Consider the following 20,022-nt stretch of genomic DNA (forward strand, 5'->3'; position numbering starts at 1 on the left):
CCATGGCTGCATTCCACCCTTTGCTATGTGACTTTGCAGCTCTTCTCACTACAGAGGCAGGTTCCTCTCGCCCCCTGAGTTTGGGGGAGATGTGACACATGCAGGGGACACGTGCAGGGGTTTGAAAACACATTTGTTTGTTTCTGCTTTTGTTTTTGCTCCTCTGCAATTTCCTTGAAGCCATGCCTGAGCTAGCCTGCAGGAAAACAAAAAAGCACCATTGACCTAGTTTTTCAGCTGATCCCACCGCATTTGTACAATGCAGTATGAGACCAGAGGAACTGCCCAGCCAAGCTCAGCCAAAATTGCTAACCTGCAAACTCATGAGCTAAATAAATATTTATTTCATTTTATGATTGTTTTTATGCAACATTATCCTGGCAATAGAAAAATGAAACAGATGGGACTCAAAAAGACTGAGTGAAGCAGAAACCCAGAAGCCACCCCACAACCAATCACGTGGGACTCGGATGTGAATGGACAATAAGCTTTTATTGTATCATTGCAGTGAAAGGTTGGGGATTGCTTGCCGCTACAGCCGAATTGATTATATTCTGACAATACACAAAGAAAGAGATCACAGACCCCCTGCCTGAGCAGAAGGGAGGTGGTAGGTGAAACGAACTGTAGGAACAGCCACTAGCCTGGCCCAAATGCAGAAGAAGAACTGGCCCGTCCTCTGGAAGCCCATGCTCTTGTAAAGGGCCATGGCAGAGAGCTGTATGGTGCTGGTATCCAGGACAACTTCACTGTAGCCCTGGTCCCGGGCAAACTGGAGGACAGTCCTGACCAGGGCTTTTGCTATCCCCTGACGACGGTGCTCAGTGTCCACAAAGAGGTGAAACAGCTGCAACTGCTTCTCCCTCAAGGTGGGATGGTCAACGGGCAGAGCTCCCACCATGCCCACCACCTTCTCTTCAGACTCAGCCACCCAGAAGCAGGAGCCACGCTCACTCAGGTAGGATTTGGTGATGTCAGACATGTCTGTGTGCAGTGTCATGTCTACAAACATGTTCCAGGGTTTTCTGGCAAGGAACCACAGGGCAGGGAAGAGACTGAGGCTGAACACGAGGACCAAGAGCCAAGAGCCAGAGACTAGGAGTAGGGTGAGGGGCCCCCCAAGTAAGAGTATGAGGGTTCGAGGCAGCTTCAGCAATTGCCGGAAGGTGGCTGGGACGTGCTCTGCCATCCCCCGGGAGAGCAAGCCCACGACCCACTTGCGGTCGCTCTCCTGGTATTTGCGGATGTGATAAGGAGCCATGGACAAACTTCTGTGTCTGAAATCTCAAAGTCCAGGAGAGAGAGCTAGACTCTATGCACGCCTTTACGGGAGGCCTGAGGAAGAGAGAGGAAACCAGGTGAATGCCTGCATGGCTTCCAGCCTTGCAGGAACGGGGAGACCTGCTCAAGGGTGTGTCTTTCTGGTTTTGCCCATGAGGAAGCAGGCCTCTGCCACTGGGAGAAGGTAGGGTCAGAAAGACCTGCAATGGAATCTGATTCTGTCCCTTACTAGCTGTGTGACCTTGGGCATGTCACTTAACCTCTCTGAGCCTCTGTTTCTTCATCTATAGAACATGGGAGAAGACTAGAGTTTTTGGTGGTGGTTTTTTTTTTTTTTTGAGATGGAGTCTTGCTCTGCCTTCCAGGCTGGAGTGCAGTGGCACGATCTCAGCTCACTGCAACCTCCGCCTCCCGGGTTTAAGCAATTCTCCTGCCTCAGCTTCCCGAGTAGCTGGGACTACAGGCACGTGCCACATGTCTGGCTAATTTTTTGTATTTTTAGTAGAGATGTAGTTTCACCGTGTTAGCCAGGATGGTCTCAATCTCCCGACCTCGTGATCCGCTCGCCTTAGCCTCCCAAAGTGCTGGAATTACAGGTGTAAACCACCATGCCTGGCCCCTAGAATTATTTTGAAAATTGAATAAAATACCTTCTATAAAGCCCTGATAGATGAACTATCCACCGCTCTTCCCTCTGTTCCCTTTTTCTGGATCTCTCAGCTTCTTGGTGCATTGAGAGGGCAACTGCCGCAGGCAGGCCACATATTCAACCCTTTGGTCCTTCTCCAGGGACCATACAGTACAGAAATCTTGTGTCCAAGCACAAGTTTCAGCAAAGACTCCTTCCGCCTTGATAACAAATATTTATGTTGCTGAGAGGGCATAAAAGCCAAGCACAAAAAACAACCCAGCCTCCAGATCCCAAGGAAGGTGCAGGCTCAGAGCCCTGTCCTTCCACCCATGTCTCCTCACCTGTCACCACAAGAGCCTTGAGTGTCCAGGGAGCTTCAGCTCTCAGCTGCTCACTGGCATCCAGGAAATACCGTCCGGGGCCCTCCCACCCCTAGAAAGTACACCACTGAGTCCTGCTAGTGTGATGCTAACCAATATTCAGAGTCAGAAGCCTGCTGATCACGTGGAGGGGGAGAAGTTTGTGCTCTGTCCCTGTGCCGTCTCTCCCAACAAGGCTGCCTCATTGGTTGGCTCCTGAATGTTTGATAATCATAAACCCGAGGGTCAAAGAGCTGGACTGTATGTAGCAGAGCAGGAAGCCCAGTGTACATTCCCCTTTGTGGTCATAGGGAATGACCTGGAAGGGGAGACTCAGGGTCTGGAACAGCCCAGGATCCTCTTGGCTGTTCAGGCCCTGAGCATCTCTCTTTCACCTGGCACACTTGGTACTCTCTGAGATCCACCCTGGTCCCTGTACAGAGACACCACAAGCCTGAGAACTGTGCCATTTACCCTGTGATCGGTCACCACTGGTCAGAGGCCAAGTCCCCATGCTTGGTAACAAGGCCCTTCTCAGCTAGGCTTCTCCCTGCTGAGGTTTCCCTGGTCCATGAAGCATCAATTATTGGCAGTTCCTTGCACTTAACCTCACCAGCCTCCACCTCCACCCATTCATTGATTCAGTAAACAATTGTGTGCGATGCACTTCCTCTGTCCGGGGATCATTTCGGCCAGGAGCAAAGTTGATATTCAGCTGACAGGCATGCCTGTTTGTGGCTTGTGTGTGTTCTGGCTGTTGGTCAGAGGCTGTGCCATGCCCATTGTTAAATATTTTGCACTGCAGATGTTGGGGAAGCCGAAATTCGTGCTTTTGTACCCGGTGTGGAGCTGATGCCAAACACTGACACACGGGTGCTTGGAGATAGTGAAAGTTTTATTCCGTTTGACCAAAGCGAGAAGGCAGGAGAACAAGGTCACTCAAATTCACTTCAACAAAGCAGCAGCAGTAGAACATTTTTATGCAGCTAGAGAGTAAGGAAGGGGAATTGAGAGGAAAAGTCTGTGTTTCTTCAGTGTCGGATAATACCTTGAGCAATCAAGCTTCTGGGTGTTAGCAGCTGGTCACAGTGTCTTTCAAGGCATTCATTCCTTCTGCAAACTTTTCCTGACCCTGAAGGTATGTCTTCCTGCTGGGCAAAGAAACAGTACATGAGCAGTTTATCATTATATTGTAGGAACAAGGAATATTGGGCCAAAAGCAAGTGGTTAACACGTGCAAGCCAGCAAGCGCCTGACCAAAATGTTCATTATTTCAGTCAATAAAACATGCTGGGGTGCTGACATTTCAAGGGGTCCGATTCCAAGGGTGCAATGTACACAAGATAGGCAAAAGCAAAACCTAACAGGAAAAGCTCTTTTCCACACCAACTTACATGCTACTGAAGGGAAACTTCCCTTCCAAAGATTAGCTAACCTGTTGACGATCAGCCATGCAGGGCCCATCATCTAGGTTAAGTAGTTTGGACTCTATCCCAAGAGCAAGGGGAGGATGTTGATATGCACAGAGAGGAGGAGAGGTGTGTGTGTGCGCGTGCGTGTGTGTGCGTGCGTGTGTGTGTGTGCACGTGCGTGCATCACTGTGGCTGCAGGTGAACAATGGATCTGAGGAGGTAGGAATGGAAGCAGCTACCCCTCAAGGCTTGTGCAGCATCCAGGCAAAAGCAGGGCCCCCAGTACAGGGATGCAGGTGCTCACTGTACAAGAGCAGCTGGCCCAGAGGGGCTCATGGGAACTAAAGTCGGGCCTCCCTCTGCTTGCCAAGCCATGAGCCATGGCATGAAGCTGAGACTGGCCAAATAAAAAGGCACCCTTTTTTTATTTGCTCAAAGGCATTGCTTGCCCACTAAACCCTGCATCCAGTGGGCTGCACGGCTTGAGGCTGTGCCTAGCTCTGGCTTCACCTGGGCTAGCAGAGGCCCATGAGACAACAGTGGCTTTACCAGAGTGAGGCAGTTAAGAAGGTGAGACCTGAACCACATGGAGTGCATTTGGGGGCAGAAACAGCAGGAGTTGGAATGATTCACACAGGGATGAGGAAGGGCTCAGAGATGACGGCCAGGTTTCTGGTAGGGGCATTCAGGAAAACACTGGAGAGAGCCCAGAATTGGAAAAGTCAAGGCTTCCCCTAAAGGTGCTGCCCTGCAGCCTTCCTCAGCGGAAACCAAAAGCTGGGAACCAGCAGCAGGGACCCAGGGCCAGCAGGTGCAGGCTGCTGAGATTCTGGATCTTTGGCATCCAACACCACCTCCGAGGAACTGTCTAACGAGCATCAAGTCTGGGTAGTAAGTCCATGGGTCATCGTTAGAGTATTCTCAGAACACTTCAGTGTCAAGCAGGAGTTGGCCTAGGAATCACAAGAGGTAAGGAGCTGCTCCAAAGCACCACTGAGTACTGCTAGTGTGAGTCTGACCAATATTCAGAGTCAGAAACCTGCCGATCACACGGAGCGGGAGAGGTTTGTGATCTGTTCCTGTGCTGTCTCTCCCTCCATGCTCGCCAGTGGCTGTGGCTTCCTCAAAACACAGTGACCTCAGTTGACATTTAGTCACCTCTTGCTCCCAGGATTTAGTGTGACTTCTGCATTTGTGTAGCTTTCTTGATAGAAGCCTGGGCTTTCCTTGTCATTTATTCATTCAACAAACAGTGGCCGAGGGCCTGTGGTGTGCCGGGCCTGGGCTTGGTGTGAAGACACCAGATGCCGGAAGCGAGGCTGCTGCTGAGGAGGACATACCTGCTGGGGCTCTGGAAACAGGACAATGGTGGAGACATCACATCCAGAATAACTTTGTTAGGAGGGTAAACTTGACAGTTGGAACTTTTATGTTGCACTTATTGAAAAGCCACTTAAAATTGCCATATGTAATAGAGGTAATATAATGGCCTGTGAAACTGCCAGCTCCAGGAAGACAGACAGGGTGACCTGAAAGTAGGTTTGACCTGCTGGTTTTTCTGCCATTCTGTGTGTGACATCAGCTTCATCCCGAGACTGGCACCGCATTAGATGTCAGGTGTTTGCCGGCCCAGTTGAAGCTTCTGCTTCCTTGCTCACCACCAGCAGAAAGGTGGGGGCTATGCGCCACGGTCCAGGTGACAAAGAAGGTTTACATGGGGACTCAGTCACACTTTCTAGGAACTAGATGTACATTTCATAGCAGGAGCCAAGTTATACTAAAGGAGTCCTGGCCCGAGGATACCAGCACCCTATAGAGATGGAGAACCTAGGGAGCTCAGGGACTGAGGGGCTGAGTGACAGTGAGCACTACCCACAGAGGGGGCGCCCTTGAGTCAGGAGGGGTGGGAAACAGGTGCGGATCGGCAGCTGACAGAGGCCCACCCAGGTGAGCACAGGTGGAGCTGATGGTGAGATGAAGCGTGTGCTGGTTGGGAGGGGAGGGCTGGGGGCCTGTAACCAGTTTGGAAATTCCCAAGCTGAGCAAGAGGTGTGCCAAGGCCTGCGGCTGGGGCTGTTAACAGAAAAACCAAACTGTTAAATTATCTGTAAGAGGTTTCTTCTGAGCCAATATGAGTGACCGTGGTTTGGGGATCTCAAGAGGTCCTGAAAAAATATGCCCGGGGCAGTTGTTTTACACATTTGAGGGGACAGGAATTGGAGTAACATCATAAATCAACCCATGGAAGGTGTACATTGATTCAGCCTAACAAGATGAAGTAAATTGAAGTGGGGGCAGGGGTTGTTATAGGTCACAGGTGGATTCAAAGATTTTCCAACTGGCAATTGTTTGAAAGAGTTCAGCTTTCCTAAAGACATGAAGTTGGTACAAAGGCATGCTTCAGTTCAGAGAGAGGGTCTGCCTCTGCCACGTGATGCTGTCCCAGAGTCAGGGAGGTAAGTCAGCCATAGTATCCTGGGTCAATTTAAAACCCAGTGAAGGAGACTCTGTGGTTTCTAGGTTGTGTGTTAATTCTGGCCTTGCATGGCCTCAGGTGCTCATAATCTGTACCTGATTGTCACAGAGTCCGTTCTGAATAATCTAATGATGCCTATTTTAACATTCATGCTGGTCAGTTTGGGGGCCCTATACTCCAAAGGTGCAAGACCGTTATGAGGCTTCTCTGACCTCCCCTTCCATCATGGCCAGGAATTCGTTTTTTTCAGGTTTCCCTGGGGTCCCCTTGACTAAGAGGGGGTCTGTTCCATTGGCTAGGGTCTCAGGATTGCAGACCTTAGGATGGCCTCACAGCACGGTGCAGGGCACTTGGCTGGATTTTCCTGAACCCTGAACTCCATGGCTCATGGGATGAGGAAGGTGTAGGCCACACGGATTCTGCTGAGATCCTTTGTAGGTGCAGGTTTGGCTGTGGTCCTTTCTGTTCCTTTCAGAAGCCCACAGAGTAGAGGACAGGACGGTTTGGGGTCAGGGACAGAGGCTCCTGTCACTGAGACTTTGTACTCCTGGGAAGAGACTATTGTTGCAGTTCATCTGCCTCTGTAGCACTGATGTAGAGCCCCAGCAATTCCAGTCCACTCCTGGCAGCCAGCCTTGAACATAGAACTGATCAGCCACATGGAAAACCTGAAATAAAGCCTCTAAAATGCAGCCCCTCAAAAGTGCTCACCAGAGTTTCTTAATCAGACTTGGTGTAGCCAGTGAGCTGCTGCTGCCTGCTGTGATGTGGGTGCTCTTTTTCCCACTAAAAGCCCAGACCTCTGCCTCGGGAGACAGGACTCAGCTGCAGCCTCCTCAGCTAACCGTGAAGGGCTACATGGGCACCACAGGGGCTCCTTAAACTCGCAGTGGTGTGCAGATTTGTGGGCTCACTTTCTACATCAGATCTTCAAAGGTGTCTGCGATCCCAAAAGGTTGGAAACTATTAAATTTGATCATTTCTGAAATGTCTTCCAGTTCAGAAGTCCTCAGTTCCAGTTCATTTTCAATTCCTAAATAAAGGGATGGGTCCTGGAGCCTCCTGGGAAGCTGGCTGCAACTGAGCACTTGCTGCAGATAATACCGGAAGTGCAAACCCAAAGATGCGTGTGTCTGGCCTGCATGTGGAAGCTTTCATAGTCAGGTCTTGCTTTGCAACAGTGGGGGGTGACCAGGGAAGCCTATGTGAGGGACAGGGGGAGACCAGCAGCCCAGCCTGGGGAGCTGCCTTAACCACACCTCACCTCACTTCCTCAGGGCTAAGGGTTTCTTGAAGGTGAGAGGGGAGACCCCCTTGCCTCCTATTTCCCAGTCTCCACTTCCTCCCTCCCCTCCCCTCCAGATGGGAAGGAGGGTGAAAATGAAAAAACATTATCAAAGAGCTGGAAAGATGACTTCTTTTTCGGTTCCCAGCATCTCTGCTATCTGTAAGCCTTGAAAGAGTTGCAAATAAATGTTATCCCTGCTGGCTGGAGCCCAGCACAGGGTCACATCCCCATGTCTGTCAGGTTATTCTTCCCAGTTCACCCGTTTTCACCAGGTGACCGAGTTTGGATCAAGGACTGGAACTCGGCTCCCCTACGACCAAGGTGGAAAGGACCCCAAACTGTCATTCTGACAACTCCAACTGCCGTGAAGGTCAAGGGAGTTCCTGCGTGGATCCATCACAGCCGTGTGAAACCTGCAGCACCAGACACCTGGGAAGTGAAGCCCTATCTCCATAACCCATGCAAGATTACCTTAAGGAGAACTGAGACAACAAGCCCTGCTCCAGTCACACCCCAGAAGCTGACTGGTCTACACACAGCCAAAGCATGAGGACTGCCCCCGTGGGACCGGTACTCCTTCTCTTTGGACTATGGACTTGTATCTTTGCTACCCCACTAGATGTCAACCTCCGATCCAAGGATTGTTTCCAGTGCATACATAAGGTTACTAAGGTAGAACGAAAGGTTGCCACAGTGCTCTTGTTTTACAGCTATGAAGGCACTAGAGCCCTCAAAGGAACTTGTTTATATAATGCTACCCAGTACAGGGTGTGCAGCCCAGGGAGCAACCAACCTGATGTATGTTATAACCCATCCGACCCTACCATGTCCACCATACTCGAAATAAGGCTGAGAACTGGTCCCTTTTTAGGGGAAACAAGTAATTACTAAAGCTGAGAAAAAAAAAAAATATCTCAGCAGGTCACCATAAAATTCTATGCTTGTGCAGCTGTCAATAGTAACAAGCAAGGTCTAGGGGTGGCTCTCTCGGTTGGGAGAGAAGCTATATGGCAGAGCATAAATACATCTGTCATAACCGATGGCCATGCAGCAGTGGTTGTGACTACTGGTCATGTGTCATCTGGGCCACTTGGAAGAATAATAAAAATGACCCAGTTCATCTCCAAAAGGGGAGGAGTAACTTCTCCTGCACCTCTGGCCATTGTAATCCATTAAAATTGACAGTCACCAATCCCCTGGATCCTTGTTGAAGGAAAGGGAAATCTGTAATAATGGGAATTAATAAAAAAGGACTGGACCCCATGGTTAACATTCTAATTCCAGAAGATATCCAGAAACAATCAAGCCACCTGGTGTTTCAAGTTTTTTATAATATATTAAATGAACCAGTTCCAGAACTCTCCCAGAAAAAAAGAAAGAAACTTGTTCTTTCAGTTAACTGAAAAGGTGGCCAAGACTTTAAAAGTGCATTCTTGTTATGTGTGTGGAGGAACTACTATGGGAACCGGTGGTCACGGGAAGCACGCAAGCTTGTGCCTGCTGACCCTGTCCCTAATGCGACTTATGTGCAAAAGGGCCTGAGTAACAGCTTCTGAATCTTAAAAACCTCCATCACTGGACACTATTGTCTGGCCAGAATAGGAAGGGGTATGATGGTCCCAGTGGGAAAGCTGAACTGTTTGGAACAGAAGCTATATAATGGAACCAGTAAAACAATCACTTGGTGAAGTTTAAATAAGACCGAGACCAACCCTTTCCAAAAGTTTCTCACCTTACAGGCAGCCTGGACCCACCTGGAACTCCACCAGGACTGGGTAGCACCTCCTGGCTTGTACTGGATATGTGGGCACAGAGCCTACACCAAACTGCCAGACCAGTGGATGGGCGGTTGTGTCCTTGGCACTATCAAGCCCTCTTTCTTCCTATTACTCCAAGAACTGGGGAGTTGTTAGGTTTTTCTGTCTACTCGTCACGAAACAAGCAAAGCCTAGTTGTAGGGGACTGGAAAGACAATGAATGGCCCCCTGAGAGAATAATACAATACTAAGGGCCAGCCACATGAGCAGAGAATGGCTCGTGGGGCTATCGTACTCCAATCTACATGCTTAATCAAATCATTCGGTTGCAAGCTGTCCTAAAAATCCTGACCAACAAAACTGGCCAGGCTCTAACTGCCCTGGCACAGTAGGAGACCAAAATGAGAAATGCCATCTAGCAAAATAAACTGGCTTTAAATTACTTACTGGCAGCTGAAGGAGGGGTATGTGGAAAATTGAACTTAACCAACTGTTGCCTGCAAATAGATGACCAGGCCCAGGTGGTTGAAACTATTGTAAGGGACATGACAAAACTGGTGCATGTACCCGTACAGGTCTGGCATGGGTTCGACCCTGGATCAATGTTTGGGAATTGGTTTCCTGCTATAGGAGGACTCAAGACTATTGTTGTAAGTGTGTTACTGATGATAGGAGCATGCATATTGCTCCCCTGCTTAATGCCCTTGCTCCTTCAGATGGTAAAAGGATTTTTTACTGCTGTGGTTCAAGAAAAAATGTCAGCACAGGCCTATTACATGAACCACTACCAATCTGTCTCACCAGAAGATCCCGACAGTGAGGCTGAAAGTGAGAGTGAGAATTCTCACTCAAAAAAAAGAGGGGGGTGAGATTCTCAAAGCGGAGGGTGAGAGGGGAGACCCCCTCGCCTCCTTCTGTTGCCCAGTCTCTACCTCCTTCCTCCCCTCCCCTCCAGATGGAAAGGAGGGTGAAAAAGAAAAAAAAAAAAACCAAAGAACTGGGAAGATGACTCCCTTTTCGGTTCCCAGTGTCTCTGCTATCTGTATAACTTGAAAGAGCTGCAAATAAATGTTTTTTTAAATTGCATTTTAGGTTTTGGGGTACATGTGAAGAACATGCAAGATTGTTGCATAGGTGCATACGTGGCAGTGTGATTTGCTGCCTTCCTCCCCTTCACCTATATGTGGCATTTCTCCCCATGCTATCTCTTCCTACTGGCTGGAACCGGCACTGGGTCATACCCCCACGTCTCCTCCCTTCTGGAAACACCTCTGCCAACTAATAGTTTACTGCCTTTGTCTTGCCTCTGTAAGCCCCCTACCCTGCCAGTCCCTGCTCATGCTGCATATGAATTAGCAAATCAATGAAGCCAAAGGATTGTAAGGTCGGACATCCAGCAAATGGGCAATGACATAGTTTCACCTCAGTTTCCCCTTTAACGTTGTAAGCCTATAAAAGGGGAGAGAAGCTGCTTCTCGGGGAGCTTGGTGAATAAGGCAGTAGCTCCACTGCAGCTCCCAGTGGAATAAAAAGCCACTTCCTTCCTCAGTTCTTTGTTCGAGAGGTTTCTCACCACTTCTGCTTCAAAGGGAACATGCAGATTTATGCCAAATACTAAGCAAGTTGAGTTTTTTATTTTTTAAGCAATAAGGAAAAAACAGGCTCACTCCAAAGTCCCTGTGCTAGGGTCAGCAGAACTTGTGGTATGACTCAGGAGTCATGGGACAATGCTCTCAGAAACAGGGTTAAGGCAAAAAGGGAAAAAAAAAAAAAATACAATGAAGAGCCTTAATTCTTCTTGTTAAGGGAAGAGGTATCCTCTCTCCCTTTTCTTAGAGCATTTTCTTTGGAAAACTTGTCATTGTAAATCCTTCCTCTACCCCTTTGAGGGGCATGCAAAGCTTTTTGACAGCAAAATAAGTCTCTTGTCAGCTTTGGAACACAGGACTGTGTTCCTGAAGGATTTAGGAGCCCAGTCTTTGAAATGTCATCATCAGAGCAGCCAGGACCCTATCTCCCAGTCTCCGTGGGAGGGCGGGAACCCAATGTTTGCTCTGTGTGGTAAATCTAACTCCTGTCATAAAGATAAGGGTTGTTTTTCTTTTGTATGAAGTCAAATAGCAGACACAGGTTGTCGGGTGAATTGAGGTTGCATCTCTGATGAACTCAATTTGACCAAAGGTGCTGCACAGTCCCCTGACATGAGGACTAAGCATGGCTTCTCTTAAAACGTGTGCAGTGGGTTGGACCCGCTGGCTAGATTAGCAGTGAGATTTCTTTCTGTATTTGCAACGTCTTAGCGGATCATTGCCATCTCACTCTGGGTTAATGCTTCTTCAGGGATAAAAGTGTTTTCTTTCTCTTCTACCTCTGCAGAGAGGCTTGCTGGGATGGGAGAAGATTTTGCTTATAATTCTATTTGTCCACCACCAGAGGACAGGCTCTGGGGCTCAGGCAGCTGGGAAGGAGTTGAGAAACTATGCCTAGGCCTTACCCAAGGCTCACACACTCAGTTCACTCAGTTCAGCAGTAGCAGAAATACTACCTGGAAGACTCGATACTGTCTGGAAAGAGGAATTTGTTCCTTTTCATTGCTGACACTCCTGGGTAAGTGTGTGTGGCTGTTACCCATACGCTAGTCCCACCCTCTGCCCCCCTCCACCTCAGGGGGCCCCAGGAGGTCTGGCCCTGCTAGCCCAGGGCACTGCCCTCCCAAGGGACACTGGTGGTTGGGGTTCCACCAGGGTGCCAGCTGTTAGTCAAGGTGAATGTGAATTGGGAGGAAGGAGATGGAGCCCTCCCCTGAGAACCCAACAGGGACAGGGATGGGGTGGGTGTGCCCAGGAAGCCATGGCTATGGGCTGGGGCCACCAACCTGCCCAGGCAGCTGGGGCTAACTTCTTGAAGTTACATTTCTGACTCCCCCTCCCACATGCAGGCTCTTAGCCCACCCAAGGCCTAGGGGCAATGGCAAGGTCATTGTGGACAGTGGTGGGGGGTGCCCTAGGGAGCTGGGGGTTCCTGTGGAGCAGGGTTATGGGTCCCATTCTGGCCACCCCATCTGCCCAGGCTCCACATCTTTCCTGGTCCCCCTGGAAGGACCCTTCTCCCTTGAGCTGATGCACCCCTCCCCGCAACTGGGCTTCCACCAGGAAGAATAGCCCATGTTCTGCCGAGGCGTCCTTCTGAGTGAGCACCCACACCTGGTGCCATCAGTCAGGTCCCTTCCCAGGAGCTGCCCCTGGGCCTGCACTCTCCGCCTGACTGGCTGCACCTGGGCTTCAGACACGTGTCACCTGCCCAGCCCCCGTTGCTGGGTTAGGCCCTTCTTGCCACCCCTCCACTCTTCTCCCTAGGGAACAGCATCATCGCCCACTTCTCATAACCTGTCATTGTCCACCAAGAGAGCAGGGTCCCCCCCACCTGCTTAACTGGCCTCCCCCGCTTGTGTATAACTGGCCTCAGGCAGCTGACCTGGGGCTCCATAGCTCTTGCTGTTGCGGAAAGTCGGGCCAAGGCTGGTGGCACCCACAGGTGTGTTCCTGCTGTGGGGGGAACACCAGATATCTCCTGAAGACTGCTTCTCCTTGGGGTCATCTTTTGCCCTGGACCACCCAGCCCCAGGTACTTTAGGCCAATCTACTGATCAAGGCCATAAGTGCCTGGTAACCAATCAGCAGGGTATCCTCCCAGCAGCCTCCTCAAGGGTGACTGGGTTTCTACCACACCCTAATCCCAGGCCTTCCTCTCAGCCAGTCTGACCCAGAACACCCTATTTCACAATATACTTCACCCCTAGCTCACCTGGCCATTCCCTATCCCCATAGCTGGCTCTAAGTTTTCTTCTTACCTTCTAACCTGCTCGAAATGCTAAGGATATGCATCTGTTGTTGATCTGTATTTAATAGGCTCTGCAAAGCAAGGATCTTTGACTCTTCAGTTCACCCATGTATCTTAAGTGCCCACAACAAGCCTGGCAGGTAGTAGGTGCTTGGTAAGTGTGTGTGGAGTGAGTGAACAACAGACAAGCAGTTTGGGTATTCCCAGTAGGGCAGGAACAGGGAAGAGACACATTTGATTGGGAAGCTAACAAAGCTTAGGCTTCAAAGTCCCTCTTTCCCTGTACCGGCCCGTTACAAAGAAATTTAAAAATCCTACTGTGATTTTATAATTTTATATTTTAAAACCAGGCTCTGAAATGTATTTGCCTCAGGCTCCAAAAAACCTGGATCTTTCTTGATGGCAGTGCTGCCTACTGGATGAAATACAGATTTTAGAGTCAAACAGAGTTGGGTTCAAATCCTAGCTCTGCCTCCAGCAGGTGTCTTAACCTCTCTGAACCCTCTCTCATAATTTGTACAAGGGGAATAACTTCCCCACACTTGTAAGCCTCAACAGGGTGGGAAGGGCACCACCCTGATTGTTAGACTAATTGTATCTAACCTGAATATTAATATATGCATTCCACAGATTCTTTTTTATGTATCCATTATAACATAATTTTAAAAACTGATGACAAGATCTGGTTTTCAAAACCTTTATTCTTTGTGGAGTAAAGCTCATGGTACAAATATCAACAGAGTTGAAGGTTTCTGTGATGGGTCAAGTGAGATGGGGCCTGGGAAATGACTGATACCACAGGATGCAGCAACATGGAGAAGACTAACGGCCTTGACAGGAGTAGCACTGGTGCAGTGGTCCCCAAAGAACTCCTAACAGGGAGGGTTTCACAGGAGAGGAACTGGAGCTGAGTCCAGAAGACACTGTGAAGCAGTTTTGCCACAGAGTGAAACAGGGTGATGCCTGGCAGCTGCAGAGGAGGGTGCAGTCAAAAAAGTTTGTTACAGAACTACCATTTGACCCAGCAATCCCATTACTAGATACATATCCAGAGGAATAGAAATCATTCTACCATAGAGACGTATGCAAATATGCAAACATTCATTGCAGCACTATTCACAGTAGCAAAGATATGCAATCAACCTAAATGCTCATTAATGACAGATTGGATAAAGAAAACGTGGTACATATACACGATGGAATACTATGCAGCTATTAAAAAGAACAAGACCATGTCTTTTGCAGAAATATGGTTGGAGCTGGAGGCCCTTATCTTTACCAAACTAACACAGGAACAGAAAACCAAACACCATGTGTTCTCACTTATAAGTGCGAGCTAAATGATGAGAACTTATGAACACAAAGAGGGGAACAACAGACACCGGGGGCTTCTTCAGGGTGGAGTGTGGGAGGAGGGAGAGGAGCAGAAAAAATAATTTTTGAGTACTAGGCTTAGTACCTGGGTGATGAAATAATCTGTACCACAAATCCCCATGACATGAATTTTCCTATGTAACAAACCTGCACCTGTACCCCCAAACCTAAAATAAAAGTTAAAATAAGGTAAGCTTCTGTTTTCTGGTAAGTAAGTGAAATGATTGTTGAAGAGATCCAGAGGCAAGCCAAACAGTGATGGTGTGGGGGTGGGGTGCCCTTGGGATGGTGCTCTTGATCGGTTGTGAGGGGCTAGCCTGTGTGTGAGACAGTCATGCAAACGGGGCAGGCAGGACTGTGAACAGCGACTGACTGTTCTGTGCTGGGTTTGGCAGAAGTTCTCTCCATTGCCTCTTTTGTTGTGGTTTGGTTTTTAACAATGAACTAGGAAGGGATATTATCAACTAAGAGTGAGGGTCAGGGAAGAGGCATTGTACCTTCGAGGGGAGAGAAGGGATAACCAGGTGTCCAGCAATTGCCTCTTCTGTTCAGTAAGGAGAGAATCTGAGAAGGTGGAGCTGCGGGAGAAGAAGAAGAGAGCCAATGAGGAGCCAGTTTTCTGTGATAAAACTTCCAGGCTTCCCAGGCTCAATATCACCCTGTAGCATCTGAGCTTGATCCTTATCTATAACCCAGCATCCTTCTCTACCCCCTAGAAAGCACCCCTTATACTCGGACACACACAGGAAGGCAGCTGCTAATTGGAGGGAAGACTCACTCATGCCATCCTCAGTCTCCACTCCACAGGTGGCCAGTGCAACGCTCTCACCTCCATCACCTCCAAGTGGTGCTGTCACTCACAGTGAGCCCAGAAGAGCAGGCTGACCTCCACATGGAGCCACCTCATTTCCACTCTTCGCTGCTGGCTGCTGGGTCCACAGATCCTCTAGACCCACCCCTGGTAAGATCACCAGAGGTCTCCTAACTGCCACATACCAGGAATGCTTTCTAGTCCTTAAACATGCTGAGCCCTGAGGGAGTTCCTCCATTCTTAAAGCTACTTGCGGTACCTGGGGGCCATGGTCTGACTGTGTCCCTCCAGAACTCCTATGTTGAACCCTCATCCCCAAGGTGATGGTTTTCAGAGGTGGGGTCTTGGGAGCTGATTAGGTCGTGAGAGTGGAGTCTTCACATACAGGATCAGTGCTCTTACAGAAAGGCTCAAGGGAGCTTGTTTGCCCTTTCCACCAAGTGAGGACACACAGAAGGCACCCTCTAGGAGGAACAGGTCCTCACCAGACATAAGTCTACTGACACCTTGATCTTGGATTCCCAGCCTCCAGAGCTGTAAGAAATAAATTTCTGTTTACAAGCTAAATGCAAATTGTTTACCCATTTATGGTAATTGTGTTATAGCAGCCTGAATGGACTAAGACAATGGGGTCAGACCAAGAGCTTAGACATAAGGGAAATAAGATCAGGGCAGACCTGTGCAAGAGACTCTGGCTCATAGCAGAACAACTGAGAGTCAATGAAAGCATGTCAACTGTGGAAGCTTCTGGGTACAGCAGCCACCCAGCTGCTTCAACACACAGTTCTTCATTTCCTACCCTCTTCTCTCTCGGTTTCTCTTTCCCTCTTTGATGGTTCTTTTTCAAGCTTTCATTTTGAGTTTTCCTGAAATGGAAGCTTTCCTCAAAATGGAAAAGTTGATGTTCCTTTCCTCAAAAATGATAGGAGAAAAAATTGCTGAATGGATAGAATGGACTCTGGATAAGAATGGAGAATTATTAAATGATGAAGTGAATCTGGTTTATGAATATATTTTAAAAGTATACAAAAAAGAATATACAAAAAACTCACTAGAAATCAAATAAATAAAAACCAAAATAAGATCTAGGTTTCCCCTATTATTCTGGTAAAGAATTAAAAGGATGGTATGACCTAATTTAGGAAAAACACCAAAAAATATGCAGACACACACACTTTTGATGGAACACTGAAATGGGAGATCCTTGCTGGAGAATCATTACACAGCATGTCTCAAAATCCTTTTTTTTAAATCAAGACAGAGTCTCACTCCATTGCTCAGGCCAGAGTGCAGTGGTGCAGTCATAACTCACTGTAACCTCAAATTTACGGATTCAAGTGATCCTCTGCCCTTGTCCTCCCAAGTAGTTGGGACTACAGACACCCGCCACTGCATCTGGCTAATTAAAAAAAATTTTTTTTAGAGACTGGCTATATTGACCAGGCTGGTCGCTAATCCCTGGGCTCAAGCAATCTTCCCACCTCAGCCTCCCAAAGCACCGAGATTACAGTAGTGAGCCACCCTGCTCGGCCTCAAAATCCTTTGAAAAGTCTTGATCCAAATTCAACTTCAAGGATTAGAGCTCAAGAAAATAATTTGTGAAATGTGCAAAGATGTTTGTATAAGGATGTTTATCACTGTAAAGTTTATTGGCATAAAAACTAGAAGCAACCTAAAGCGTAACAAGAGGGGACTGGCTCAATAAATCCTGCTCTATTTCTATAGCACAATACCTCACAGCCATAACCAATGATGATGAGGGTTTACTGACATGAGAAACGTTGTCCAACTATAGCAGCAAGCAAGAAAAGATTGTAAAACAGTATGTTTGAATTTATTTTTGGAAAAATTGTATTGGAAAATGATATCTATAAACAAGCATGCAGAGAGAAAAGTGTGAATGGTTCCCTCAAATGTTGGTAGCAGTTAGCTCTGGAAAGAGGAATTATGGGGGGTTCTTTGCATAAAAGATAAACTCTGAAGGTCTTTGCACATTCTAGGCACTTGGCCCTGCTTTCAGACAATGAAACTAAGGCTTGGGAATCTACCTATCTGTGCCTCTACCAACTTTGAGTGTTTTTTTTTGTTTGTTTGTTTTTTTTAGAAAATGTCCTACAATGTGCATTTTATTCCATATCATTATACAATGTTTACATATAGTTATAACTCTCAAGAAAATGTCCTTTACCAATTTTATGTAGTGTCTAAATCTTTCACTTTAACATGAAGAACTGAAAAGAGTGGAAATCCACATTGATTATTATCCTATGGACTGTCATGAGCTGCACGTGTGCCAATTAGAAAGGAATGGAAGTCTCAGAAGAGCAGCGTAGCTTACAGACCCTAGGCTTTAGTGAATTCAGGCATGCGGGATCCACAGTCTCATCTCATAGTAAAGCTCAAGACAAAATAAATTAGCATTGGACAGAGTTCTACATTGTACAATATTGAACAAAAGACCACAGGGGGACCTTTTGTTTAAAGTAGCACCAATCCACACCTGATTGTGTTTCCAACATTAATCTTCCTGTTGACTCTATCATTGGCACTTTGAATGGAACTTTTCTGCTTTAGTGAGGATTCCTATGCTGACCAAGCATACTGTGTTGCTAAACTCTACAAAGTGTGGCAACATCAACCTGGGAAATGGCACATTTAAACCATAATTGCCCTGACATGGATTTGCCTTTTTGTGTGTGTTTTCCCAACCCCCTGACCTAGCTGGTATTTTGTGGATGTTTCTGTGACAGTGGTAAAAGTAAATAAAAATGCATTTAAGGGGTAAGCAGTTGTTTAAAAACAAAACAAAAACAAAATGAAAGAATGTGGTCTCAGCTAAGGAGGTTTCACATGTTGTTTAACTCCAGTAAAGTCTGATCCAGCATCTGATGCATACTAAGGTTTTCTTCTTTGGCATGAGCCACTTTCTCTTCTAAGTCATCAATGCTTTTCTCCAATTTAGTTACTGACCTCTCAGCAAACTCAGCCCGAGTCTCAGCCTCCTTCAGCTTGTCGGAAAGGACCTTGATCTCTTCCTCATATTTGTCTTCCTTCTGCGAGTACTTATCCTCTGCAGCCATTAATGCTTTCAAGGTCTGATCCATTATTCTTAATTGTTCTTCCAGCTGTCGGACTTGGCCTTCTGAGAGCTCAGCCCGCTCCTCTGCACGTTCCAGGTCGCTCTCAATGATGACGAGCTTACGGGCCACCTCTTCATATTTGCGGTCGGCATCTTCAGCAATGTGCTTGGCCTCTTTCAGTTGGATCTCCTGAATTTCCATTTTTTCTTCATCCTTTTGGACTCGACTTTCAATGACTTTCATGCCTCTCTCACTCTCATCTGCTGCCTTCTCAGCTTCCTCCAGCTTCTGCAAAGCTGTTGCCAGACGCTCCCGGGCACGATTCAATTCTTCCTCAACCAGCTGGATGCGTCTGTTCGGAGAAGCTACGTCGGCTTCAGCGGTTTCCCTCAGCTTCCTCTCGTGGTCCAGCTCGCGCTGCAGGCTGCCCGCGCGCTCCTCCGCGGCGTCTGCCTGCTCTTGCAGGCTCCGGATCTTCCTCCGCACCGCCTCCAGCGAGCTGCTCCCCGCCATCGCGCCGGACGGGTAGGCGGGCGGGAGGGCTGCAGTGGGAGCGGCCGGCTGCCGCGCTGCGGACCCGGCTGCCTCGGCTGCCCCGGTTTCCCAGCGCCGGTCCGCCCCGCCCAGGCCCAACTTTGAGTGTTTAAAGGGACTCAGATATGATTGTGAAGCCCTAAAGGTAAGACCCATGTCTTGTTTTATGTTATCATTTCAATTAATCATATTAATGTGTACAATTCAGTGGCATTTGGTACATTCACAATCCTGTGCAACAATACGTCTTCCTGGTCCCAAATTATTTTTATCACTGCAAAAGGAAATTCTTTATTCATCAAGTGGTCACCCTTTGTTTCCCTCTCACCCCAATCCCTGGCAACCACTAATCTGCATTCTGTCTCTATGGATTTGCTTATGTGGGTATTTCATATAAAAGGAATGGTATAATATCTGACCTTCTATGGGTAGCTTCGTTCAGTTAATGTTTTCAAAATTCATTCATGTTGCATCATGCATCAGCACTTCATTCCTTTTTAGGGCTCAATAATATGCCATGTATGTTTATACCACACTTTGTTTATCTGTTCACTTACTGATGGACATTTAGGTTGTTTCCACTTTTTGGTTTTTGTGAATGATGCTGCTGTGAACATGCCTGTACAAGCAGTTGTTTGAATACCTATTATCAATTCTTTCGATGTATATCTAGGAGCGAAAATGCCGGTTCATGTTGCAATCCTGTTTAACATTTTGAGGAAATACCAAACTGTTTTCTAAAGTGTCAGCTGTAGTTTACTTTCCCGCCAGCAATGAGTCTTACTTTACTGCTTGCCTCAGCACTACTGCCTGGATCATAAAGGGAAGAAGCAATAGCTGTTTTTTACCAAGAAATTATTAGATGCTTGGCTCTGTGAGAAAGACATTTTCCCATGCTGTGCAATTTCATGTTCACCACAGCCTTGGAGCTAAGGTCGGTATTAACGTCCAGACCTTAAATGGGAAATGGGAAACTGAGGCCCAAAAACCTGAGGTTTCCTCTCCAAGGCCACACATAGAAAGTGAAAGCTCAGATCTAGTGTAGCTCTGGCTCCAAAGAGCCTGCGCTGTTCTACTTTTTCAGTACAGCATGATAACCCTGCAGGCAGGGGTTTAACAAGTGTTTAGGGAGTTTGGAATTCACAGAAAGCCTCACAAGCCAGGAGAACCAGCTCTGTC

The 20,022-nt window shown here is 47.7% G+C and overlaps 2 protein-coding genes and 1 long non-coding RNA gene across 3 annotated transcripts; all 3 read right to left on the reverse strand.

The window, feature by feature from the left end:
• Positions 1–473: 473 nt before the first annotated feature.
• Positions 474–2,421, reverse strand: LOC135272706 (N-acetyltransferase 8). The gene is made up of 2 exons (XM_064371267.1): positions 2,254–2,421; positions 474–1,335 (listed from the first exon to the last, which is right to left on the reverse strand). Exon 2 carries the CDS (start codon positions 1,259–1,261, stop codon positions 578–580), a length of 684 nt encoding a protein of 227 aa, XP_064227337.1. The 5' UTR covers positions 1,262–1,335; positions 2,254–2,421; the 3' UTR covers positions 474–577.
• Positions 2,422–13,725: 11,304 nt separating this feature from the next.
• Positions 13,726–15,232, reverse strand: LOC135272710 (uncharacterized). Its single transcript, XR_010340703.1, has 2 exons — positions 14,916–15,232; positions 13,726–14,014 (listed from the first exon to the last, which is right to left on the reverse strand). It is a non-coding gene; the product is annotated as an uncharacterized LOC135272710 (long non-coding RNA).
• Positions 15,233–17,878: 2,646 nt separating this feature from the next.
• Positions 17,879–18,837, reverse strand: LOC135272708 (tropomyosin alpha-3 chain-like). Its single transcript, XM_064371276.1, has one exon. It carries the CDS (start codon positions 18,820–18,822, stop codon positions 18,076–18,078), a length of 747 nt encoding a protein of 248 aa, XP_064227346.1. The 5' UTR covers positions 18,823–18,837; the 3' UTR covers positions 17,879–18,075.
• Between the last annotated feature and the right edge of the window lie 1,185 nt (positions 18,838–20,022).

The sequence above is a fragment of the Aotus nancymaae genome, unplaced genomic scaffold, assembly GCF_030222135.1.
Source record: "Aotus nancymaae isolate 86718 unplaced genomic scaffold, 86718_ANA_hifiasm-v0.15.2.pri h1tg000125l, whole genome shotgun sequence".
NCBI lineage: Eukaryota > Metazoa > Chordata > Mammalia > Primates > Aotidae > Aotus > Aotus nancymaae.